The following is an 11,559-nucleotide window of genomic DNA, read 5'->3' as shown; positions in this document are numbered from 1 at the left end:
ATGATCATGTGATTGAAAGACCCTCAACACCTGAGTGTGCTTCCTAGATGGGAATCAGCTGTGATTTATATATTTGCATAACTTCAATAAGCTGTTTCTCATTATCAATGGAATAAAATACAGGGAATATATTTGTGTTTCAATTCACAATATGAACAGCTGTTCACTTTGACTTTAGCCTGTAAGGTTAGGTTTAGAACATGGTGTTATCTGTTCTGACATACAGTGTTAAAGCATTGGCAAATTTGGCAGTAAAAATCCATTGTTTTGGTCTTGTTTGAGCTTGTGTGTAAAAGAAGTTCAAGCATTTTAAATTTGTGTTAATTGTATGCATTTTGTGTTAAAGCAACAAGAAATGTGTTAATAGTATAGCTTACACAGGCGGATGTAGAGTTTAGGAAACTTGTTAAATATATTGAAAAAAACTGCCATAGCGATTGTAAAAAACTGTAATAGAGAGATACAACCACGATCAGATGATAAAAGCAGGTCGTTTGTAACTCTAATGAGAGCAGTCTCAGTACTATGATATGGTCTTTGTAACTAACCTGGCCAACTTTAACAAATTCACTGATTAGTTCCTCATCAAAGGTACTCATTATATCACCCCAGTACCTTGTACTCCAGCTTTCAGAAATTGTGTAGAAACCAGCCAGTCAGGAACTTATTTCGTAATAGAAGAGATTTTATCCACCTACACTTGTAAGTATAATAATGAAGTATTGTACATCACTAGGTGGAAGAATTGATTATTCTAATTCTATTTATTGAACATATTTCTTTACATACTGCAGCTGGTGACTGTTTATAAAAGCAATAAAGTGACCTAACCGCAATTTGAGTTGCTTGGTTTATACATAAATCTGTAACACTACAGCAAGTAATGTTAAAAATAAATCTAATGGCTTCAAGAAAAATGTGTTTCATAATGAAAAATAAAGCAACTCTCTAAACTGAAATTAATAGAACATACTTGGAAAATAGGGGAAAAAAATACTTTGGTTTTCTACATAGTTTGATGCAACACACTGAATCTATGCCAAAACGTGCACTTTATCATGACGTGGGCAGATCCTATTGCGATAGATCAAACAATTTTGAAAAAATATGTACATGTTGACAAGGATTAGCTTATCAAATGGCTAGTGATTGGTGTACCTTGACAAAAACCTAATGAAAATGACCTTTTTCCACCCCTGCTGTCAGGTGTTGTGCAGGACTAGGCTGCCATTTCCTATAGGAGGATGTTGAGGATTAACGCCATAGCATTACTGACCTCACATCATCTCATCTGATTACACTCTGACACACTAACATGAATCCAACCAACATTAAAGGCCATCTGGCATCTTTACACAAGATATGTTGGTCCTATTTACTGGCAAAGGGACTGCCACAGGCTACGAGGCTGTCAACGCACTTTAGTCTCATAAAATGTTTTATTTTCTTCAAAAGACCTGTTAATCGCAGGCCTGAGACCTTGTTGTTTAAATGTGCCTCAGTCAAAATGCATCTTTGTTTGGATGTTTTACAGAAGTCAGAGACCTTGGACAGATGGAAACAAAGGAGACTTTGAAGGTTGTATATATTGTTGAGCTTTCTGCAAGCATATTTATTACAAAAAGTTGAGTAATTTGCATCACTCAGGCAAAAAGGAACCATAGAGTACACAGGCATGATTGCACTTATGAATGTTTTTAGTCAGAAAGTTCTAGTCACAGTAAGGTGGCACGCAATCTGTGATTTGATAGAACGAACATTACTGCGGGTGCTACAGACAGTTGTTTTATATGTAAGTTTAAAGGCCATGATCAGGATTAACTGTAGTGTATGATAGCAGGGGTTACAGTTGTAGTGTAGCAGTGGTATTGTATTGCCCTTTAAATGCATAACAGCAGCTTGTCATTGCACTTTAAATAGATGAATAAATAATTGTGGTGTCCTGGCAGAATACAAGGGCATCTTATCACCAACAAGCATGTCCGCTGGAGGAAACGACGATTCAGCTTCTCCCTCAACGCAAACATGTGGAAAAGTGTTAGTTTACCTAACAACATACAGTCTTCTTGTGTTCGCTGACCTTTCCCAGCAATCGAACAAAATATTATTGACGCAACATTCACGTAAAGTACAGGACAAATACACAAAGCCATTGCATTCCACACACACACACACACACACACACTCCAAATGAACTTCCTTTTTTACATTCACAACAGAATAATTTACATCTTGCTACGCTTTTTAAAAACGATAACACTTTGCAGTCTTTAGTGTCAATCTACATCTGTCCAGTCTCGGTTTAGTGTGTGCTAACCCAGTGCTACCAGAATGGAGGCCTGGAACGAGGCCGTTTCTGCCGACTAGACTGATGACTATCTCTTGGTGGTCTTAGCCAGTTTGCTAGTAGGGGTGCTCCTCCGTTGGGGAGTTGGGATTTTGGAGGGTTTGCCTCCATGTTGACGTGAGGCTGAGCGTGGCGTCGGTCGTCCTGAGTCTGTCACTGTCTCCGAGACATCTGAGCAAACTGACAGGATGTCTGAAATATCGAAGTCTGAGGCATCGCTGCCACGGCGACTGCTCCCTCGGCTTCCTGCTTTGCTGCCAGGTCTGCTTGGGATCTTACTCAACCCTAAGGAGAAAGATCAAAGCCAGTTACATCTCAGTACTATGATACTGGCATCCACATAAAGGCACAAGACTAAGATAACAATTGATATTTTTTCAGCCTCTTGATGATGCTTGATATGTGTTTAGATTTTGTGCTGTCTCAGTCTCCGTGCACTGGAGCATGTCACAAAAACGAACTGAAATGCATATAGAATACTTGCCTAAAAAAAAAAAAAAAGAAATGAACCAATTCAAATCAAAAACAGAAATTCTGAGATTATGTAATCAGTATGGAAAGTGTGTTTCTTTCTAAAGGAGTGTAACTGCTGCAGAGCTGGAAAGTCAGCATCTTTGCGGCCGATACACTGATAAACACCAGTTTATTAATAAATAATTATATCTCCTGGCTATTTCCCAACACATTCATAGTCATTACTTTTGTGGGTACTTTGCAGCAAGCTTTATGAGTGTGCTTGAATGCAAGCAATTACGTAACTAATTAATATGTGATTAGTGGACAAATGGCTTATATCGACAACCTACTATTCAACTAGAAAAATCTTTAGTTGGGGCAGGCCTATTATAGTCATATATTATCATTCATACTGGACAGTAATATTTAACTAAATGTTTTTTTTAGCCTATGTAACATTTAAAAATTTTGTTCTGTATTCTCTTTTGGAATCGGAATCAGAATGAGCTTTATTGCCAGGTATGTTTACACATACGAGGAATTTGTTTTCATGACAGAAGCTTCCACAGTGCAACAGAAAGACAGTGACAGGACAAAAACACAGATAAGAAAATAAGAAAATAGAACAAGTGGGTGATGCATAGTTGAATACTTGACAGATTTGATCCAACAAAACTGATCTATATAGTCTCATAATACCAAGAGACAGAGTCCAATAAACTCAATGTAGTATTTTGTGAATATTCAGTATATCGCACAGTAGCAGCAGTAAAACATTATGAAGAACAGAAGGTGTGTCCGACTCACCCATGGCTTGACCTCTGGCCTTCATGACTGCAGCATTTATCAAGGATCCATCCTCTACCGACTGAAAGCCTTTTCCCGACAAATAGCCTGGAAGACGAAGCTTGCTGCCCTGAATAGGGGTGTTCTGAAAGATGTCATGATTCAGAAACGAATAGGCCAGTTAGAAAAGGACAATGAAGAGGCAGATAACTGACTGTTTGCTGACAGCAACCTTTAGCTAAGAAGAGCTTTCTAAGATGCAGATATACCCAGTGGGTTTCTGCTCTAACATGCTGGCAATGAAACTGCACTCAAACACATAATTTGACATAACAGAACACAGAAATCCAGACTGAAACAGTAACTTGACAGAGGTGGTTTAGGAGTGCCGTATTTCGTTTCACTCCCTCAACTGAATGTGTTTGTTAATCCCAAATCTTTGCAGTGTGTACAGTACATGGCCAGTATGATGAAATAAATGCATGAAAGACAAGAAAATTACAGTATACTGCTTACACTGAATCAAATTCAGCCATGCACATCAGCAGAAAGAAACTATTTAGAGTTCTGGATGTAGAACAGATCTTACAAGCATAGTTTTAGTGGCAAGAGGACAGAAAACTGTTCATTATTCAGTTAGTGCTTGAAGAATGAGAAAGAGGGTGATTTTTAGAAAAGGCCCAGACTGTATTTGTATATCAAGCTAATTTGATTTAAGACAATCACACCATCCCCTTTGCGAAAGAGAGGTTTAAAGATCAGAATCAGAGGACCGAAGCAAACACATCCGCCTTAATAACGGACCACTTCCATGCATCATTGCAAAACCAGAGAAAGAGATTGAACTCAATCCCAAATCCACACAGGAAGCAATTAGATCAGTAACAAGGCAGAGACAGAGGTCAAGAGCAGGAGACAGAGATTAGATGGGGATTTGTCACTCATTTCTTAAGCACTATACCTCATTGGATGACCCTTGGCTGTCAAAGGAGTCAGATGATTTAAGAGGAGTAGCTGATTTGCTGTTTGTCAGCCAGGGTTTATCATAATTGCGGGTTAAATGTTGGGGTGTCTGTGAGAAATAATTGTGGATCAACCACATACGAAGGGTAGCAATAGAAACAAAAAGGCAGACAATCCAAGAACCAATTATATATCAACAAATAATGATGGGGCTATGTATGGCTCTGTTCCAAATCTTAGTGAGCACCCTATGTAAGGCAGATGTCACAGATAAACTCCTGACAAAACATGTTTATGCTGCCTTCCAAAATAACCTTTTTGGCCATTCGATTCAAACAATGAGATGAATTTAAATGATAAACATGATTCATTCAATACTGAATGACTACTACTAAATATTGATTAAAAAACTGTTTACTCTAAATAAAAAAGTGTTTTCATGTGTGCTATGCATTTTATTCTGATATATTAGCAATAAAGCGCTATGCTATATGCTATGTTCGGTCAGATTGTTGCCTTACAAAGCAGCTGCCTGTAAGGCCGTTTCCACCGCAGGAACCAGGATCTAAATAAAGTTCTGGGCAATTTCAGAACATTCAGAAATTGAGAAACATCTCTGGACTGGGAGGAGAAGTCGCGCACTGTCCCACATTACCACACTATTTGCCTGATCTTCACGGTACTTTAGGCTGCGATGGAAATGCAGACAGCAACAGATCTGGGGGAAAAAAAAGCTCCAGGGAAAAAATTTCCTGGGGCAAATTGTTCCAGGTAATTTCGGTGGAAAAGCAGCTTATGTAGGCAGTGGACAGCAAGGCAGCTCAATAGGTTTTGGAACAAAGCTTCATGATCGGTGGCAGGAAAATGTGACAAAAACACAGAAGTTACACATTTCTGTACTCGCTAATCAACAATATCCATACCTTGGGTGTGGAGCCAGGTGGGTTGGGTTGTGCGGGGCAGCTGTGGCTAGAGTTGGATCTGTTAGGGGAGGCACCTCTTGAGGACGGTCGTGACCTTCGACCTCTGTAGCGGAAACTGGCCATCACCTGGGTGGTGCCTTCTGGGAGAATAAACTTCTCGCGCAGCTCCACGTTGGTTCTGCCCTTAGCTGGAGGAACGACATTAAACAGTGCAATGAGCCTGGAGCCAAGACCACAGCAAAACCTTTAACACGGGTTCAGAAAATAAGCCTCTGAAATTCAAAGGAAATTCAATGGCTTTAGTTCAACTTGAGGTCTATGCCCAACATCTGTGGTACCAACGATTACAAGTCGATTTACTTCAACTCTTTATTATGTCATCTGTGAAGTTGTATATATCAATTTAATCACCCCACAGTAATTAGTGCTAACAAATTTGTTCACAAGTTTGATTGAAATTGAGGGGCAAGGCCATTTTTTGTGGTAATCAACAGCAAACTACAGATGCTGTTCTCAGAGCTCAACTTGTTTTGAATCTAAAACCTTCCTTTAAAACATGTTTCAGGAACTTATTTCAGAAAGCCAGTTTAAAGGTTCTGATCTTGGTTGATTTTCTTTTAACCAGGCTAGGGAATGATGGGCACCCACTCAAATGAACAAAACATGGTTCAGAGTTTTGTGCTTTGGTTTGATGAAGGGAATGATTTGCATGCAATTCACATCACTGCCAAAAATATATAGTATAAAATAAATAATAATAAATAAATAATACATTGATGCTGCATAAAAATGTATAGTAGAGCAGGATTCACCTTCAGAGACTGCAGTTTAGAAAAACTATTTAGCAAGAAATATTTGATTTATTGTGTCTAGTTCCATTTAATGTGATGAATTATTCATATCTTGCATAGATGAGATTGTCGAGCAAGTTTCACTGCACTGCAACAGAGCTACAATAAGCACATGCAGAGAAAGCGAGAGAGGACACATGACGCAACACAAAACCACATGCTAAAACAGTCCCAGACAGCACGATGGAAAGGGAAGCGTGAGATTAATGTTAATGAGAATACCATTCAGGGATCACTGCAGCGCGCGCACACACACACACACACACACACACACACACACACTGGGATGCACACATACCACTGGGATGGAGCAATGAGAGAAAGTGTGAGAGTTGCCAACCTATAGGAGACTGAGTAATTGAAGAATTTGATTCCGAGCGCAACATTTTACTCCCGTGGTGGTGAACTAGAAGAAACGATAATTGGGTTTACAAACAAAGCAGCAGGAGAAGGGAAATTCTGAAAGAAAGGCTTCATGGGAAGAGACCGGCAAGCTTTAAGAATCCCATAAACAGCCAATTAGAGTGCAGGAAGAAAAGATTCAGCCACAACACATGATTACAGCCTACATAAGAGTATCCATCAGTAACATTCTCAGCTCTCTAAAATTTTAAACTGCTTTAATTATTGGGAATTTTAGATTCTGTTCCAAAACCTAGTGAGCTGAATTGCTTTCTACTGTCTACATTGGCAGGTGCCTCCTATAAAGCAGCATCTGAACTGAAATGGAACCTCACAAGTGACACAGTAGTCCATTTTTAAATGAGACTTGATCTTTTTGTTCTATATGTTTCAGTACTGAACAAAGCTGGTGTCACCGATTGCCTTCACCACAAAGGATTCACTGCTTTTGAATTTGGCCAAAACAAGGTTTCTTAGAAGGCATCATAATAATGAAACTGTTAAGATGCTTTCTACGTAGGCAACCCAGCTAGTTCTTTGGAACAGAACCTTTGTGTCTGCAACATGTCTTGGTGGGAACAAAACACAGTTTATAAACAAGTTGAACAATTTTGTTCTACACAATATCAATGGATTTAAAAGACATGTCTGAACAGCGTAAGCCGAAGTTGAGTACAACATAAAGTGGACATTACCTCTGCAAGGGTCATTTTTCACCAGGAACTCATCCAGGGCCATCCAACCACCACCCACCCGCACCATCACCGTACTGCGCAGGATACGCACCAGCCGCAGCTGCTGTGAATCTCCAAACTGAACATGAACAGAGAACACAGTCATTCCTCCAAAATACAGTCATGTTTGTCAGTGACAGGCACACAGCAGAGCAACATCAGAAACCTGGGCGCTGTAACACACTTTTCAAAAGAGTAAAAACTAGCCATCAAACATGTGGTGGAAGCAGTGAATCAAATCACAAGATTATTAGTCCCAGTTAGATGCTATTTCTGTTCTGTTTATCTCTGGCTTCCTCTTGTTGCTCTGCTGAGCCATTTGATCAAAACTCATTTTGATTGAGACACAACATTGGTTTCATTCCAGAGAACATGAAATGAGTGGTCAATCCAACTGGTTTCTTTTGCGGCTTTGTGTTAATTTAAGATTGATCATGAAAAAAAAAAAAATCTTGTGTGGTGGTGTGGCTCATTATATGTTATTAAATGTGTACAAAGTCATTTCACAGTTTGTATTACTAGCTGATTAGACACCTGTGGGCGTGGATGAAGCAAAATCAAAAGATTTTCATAATAAACTGCATTACAGAAATATTAAATCTGCTGGCATATCTGTCAACCATGACTTTATTCCACATTTAAAAGTGTCCTATATATGCATAAACAATTATTTTACTCTTCATAGCAAAATAAACAACTACGTTCATACTAGTAATTCATCATGTTAAACATTTGTCAGATATACCAATTTCTTTATGTGTGAAACTTTATTACAATAGACAAAGTCACTTTTAGGACAAGGTGGACAGGACTGTGATCAGTGTGTCCACTAGTGTGTGCTATAAGTGCATTCTACACCCTCTGGCCGAGGCTCCGTTTTCATACAGATATGGGCACTGGCACGAGACATAGGGGAACAACTCTGTTGCATTCCCCTACATCCTCCATGCCAAAGATAGGAGCTAAAGAAAACAACAAGCCAAATGATTGCTGCCAGTTGGATATGGCCAAGGCATACGGATTTCACAGCACAGAAAATTATGGCCTCATGCTTTCTGTTCAAAAAAAGAAATCATACCATATACCAAAGTTTTTCCACAAACCAACAATACAAACAGAAGTTGCACCATCTAGAACTACAAACTACCATTCTCATAGAGGATGCGTGTGTTGACACTGATGCTCGACTCCAACCACACACAATAGGAACAATATGGAAGAATGGCTGAGATCGACTCGCTGAAACTTAATATGACCGACACACTGATGGCCACCCGCTGAGCATCTCTCTGGCCTGCAAGCCCTTGATTCTCAAAGTGATACCCAGAATGAATCGAAACCACTGGTGAATTTGGTGATTGGGGGGGGAGGAGAAGATGAATTTTGAAGCATGATCAAGAGAAATAGTCAATCACAACAAACGGCTTTAAGAATGACCATTTACCAGGATGCAGCTTTCCAAAACGGCAACGTGTAGATGGGGGGTTAGATTTTGATTGTCCCTGTTTGTTATATTCTCGTCGGCGATTAAGGGGTCATGTAAGCAGTGAACGAGACCAAACTGTCAAAAGAACGGTTTCAGTTGATGTGATATAAAGTTCTCAATACAAAGGAAGAAAAAACATGAGGTTTGCATGGCCTGCCCGATAAAAGAGTCAAGGATCTTCCCAAAACACCACCCCGAGAAAGCATGTAGCTCATGATTTTATGTGATTTATATCGGGAGAATCATGCATCTTTCAGCTCGAAATGTCTCCTGAAGCTTTGGCTTTTTTGAACAAACTGTGGTTAAAAGAAAAAGTGAGGCTCTCATAAAGCAGAACTCAAATAAGATCAAGTAAATTAAGCAGGTAGCAGAAGGCAAGCGTACTGTTATGCTGCAAAAGCTGTCGCAAATTATAACAAAAAAGCAGAATGCAGTGCTGCAGGGGAAAATGCATTTGAACTCAAAAGCAGATAGTTGAATCTAAACATGATTTCTAAAAAATAAAAACATCCTAAAATGCCCTAAAAAGCTGGGCGTCTGTAAAACAAGTCAACCCCTTTTACGAACTGATTGCTATCACTGCATACACAGTATTTACTGTCATTAAATTACTGTATTAACTACTAGCAAGATTTTAGAAAAACTGCATTAATGAATTAAAGTAAAAATAGAATTGATTATTATTAATAAATGCAATCATTGATTGTTTATTTGGCTTTCAGCTGATAAGCTGTTTAAGATGGGGGACAAGCTATAACACTATAAAGTATTATTATTTCTTTTTTTGAGTAATGCTCAATGTTGATTTCATGTTGACTAGAAACTATTTCCCAAATATTTGTGCTTGTTTAACTCAGACTTAATCTGCCTTAAATTACTCAGGGCACTATTTCACAACATATGAGATATTAAGGGCATATCAGCACTAAATTATTTTTTTGTGTCGTTTCGTATTAAGGATATAGAAATGTTCATCTCTATTTATAGCTTTCTCAAGCCACTGTGCTTCAATGCCAGTGGAGATTTGCACACAGCCATGCCACAAACTAAATGGCTGGCTTTGGGAAGAGAGTTAAAAACTTCTTTAAATATGGTTATCCGCTTGTGAGTTTAAGACAGCCTTAAATATTGGGGATTCAAAGACATAGTGACAATGAATCAGATAAAACAAAAAGCAAATCTTTCAAAAGCACTATGCATGTATACCTGATTTCCAAGGTAGAACTGATGTTGGGGAAAAACAGCAAAAAGACAAACATTAGTAAATATCAGTTCACTCTTTTTGGTTTTTACAATAAGGAAACAAAGTTCTATACAACTTTTCTTCAGAGTGGCACAGTTACAGGCCTCCAGCCAGTCAGCGGAAATATGTATTCATAATCACCTTTATTATTCCCTCAGATTACTGGCAGCTGTAGAATGACTGACCGTGACCAAATGTTACGGGACCAGTTTATTAGGAGTGTTGGAGAGAAGTGGACCGGGGGAAAACCCTAAAACTTTCAAATTTGAGAGACTGAAAAATGCAATGGCACGTAAAAATGTAATAAAGTCATTCTCTTTGGCAACAGCAGTGTCGGGGCAAAGAGGTTTGGGTAGATGAGCAGTTTAACAGGGGTCTGTGGAACACTGCCAACTTTCCAGACTTCATGTTCTCAAAACATTCCTTATATCGGCTTTGATACAAGGGATCAGGGCCTTTTCATTTGGATACAAACAATGTTTGACTGAACTTTGCTAGACTGTTTACATACAATTACGTTATCACCACAAAAATAACATATTCTGTAATAAAATCAATAAAAAGGTAAATGCTGATTTTACGTCGTATTTTCTGAGAAAACTAGATAACCTTTGTTGTAAAATGACAAATTTAGGTTAATAAACTATTTATTTCATTCATCACCTTGTTTCCACAACCATAGTACTTTGAGGGTCTTGTGAGGGACTTTATTTTTGTCTCTTTATTTTGAAAATCTTAGGGTTCTTGGCCAAAATCTGTCACTTACCCGATATTTGTTGGCGCCAATCTGCTCTACTTGGAACCGTTTTGGACACTTGCACTTTGCAACTTGGCGAGTCACCTAAAAAAAAGTCATAATTCAGACAGAAAACATCTACAAGAAACGCCATCTGTAATGCTTCCAATGACTGTGTAGAACTTTCCAGAAAGTAAGCTGATAACATTTACCTCATCTTCAATTTTGTCAGCATCGGTTAATGGTTTGTAAGCATCTTTGTTGGGATGTAGAGCAGCCACAAACTCATAGTAGTCGATGTAGCCGTCGCCGTCCCGATCAAAGATGTCTGCCACAGCGCTCATCTCCAGACGACTGGTGGGGAACTCTACAGGACCAGAGCGGCGTTGAGGGCAAAGCATGAAAAACTTTAGACCTAAACAACACATGGTTTGAGATCTTTGCTTACTTGAGGACAGGATGCCATCGATGAATTCCTGCCTTGTGACTTTGCCATCCTGGTCTTTATCAATACGGCGGAAGAAGTCCATGACACGTGATTTCTTGTGGTTCATCCAGCGCATGTAGCGCTTCCTCCACACGTCAAAGTCAAAGTTTGCAAACTCTTTCAGCTGAGGGCAGATAAGAGTAAA

The 11,559-nt window shown here is 39.0% G+C and overlaps 1 protein-coding gene across 1 annotated transcript in view; it reads right to left on the bottom strand.

Moving 5' to 3' along the window:
- Positions 1–1,575: 1,575 nt before the first annotated feature.
- LOC306882057 (dystonin-like) overlaps positions 1,576–11,559 on the bottom strand; it is a 166,645-nt gene continuing 156,661 nt past the window's right edge. The window contains exons 88-97 of the mRNA XM_079436492.1: positions 11,376–11,538; positions 11,140–11,294; positions 10,958–11,032; positions 10,155–10,172; positions 7,424–7,541; positions 6,625–6,732; positions 5,476–5,663; positions 4,551–4,661; positions 3,611–3,734; positions 1,576–2,632 (exon numbers count right to left, since the gene is read on the bottom strand). Coding sequence (XP_079292618.1) covers positions 2,376–2,632; positions 3,611–3,734; positions 4,551–4,661; positions 5,476–5,663; positions 6,625–6,732; positions 7,424–7,541; positions 10,155–10,172; positions 10,958–11,032; positions 11,140–11,294; positions 11,376–11,538 — 1,317 coding nt within the window. The 3' untranslated portion in view covers positions 1,576–2,375. The remainder of the gene's footprint in view (positions 2,633–3,610; positions 3,735–4,550; positions 4,662–5,475; positions 5,664–6,624; positions 6,733–7,423; positions 7,542–10,154; positions 10,173–10,957; positions 11,033–11,139; positions 11,295–11,375; positions 11,539–11,559) is intronic.

The sequence above is a fragment of the Barbus barbus genome (genome assembly GCF_936440315.1).
Source record: "Barbus barbus genome assembly, chromosome: 16".
Taxonomy (NCBI): Eukaryota; Metazoa; Chordata; class Actinopteri; order Cypriniformes; family Cyprinidae; genus Barbus; species Barbus barbus.
Note: the sequence above shows the minus strand (reverse complement) of the source record. Positions and strands in the feature narration are given on the sequence as shown.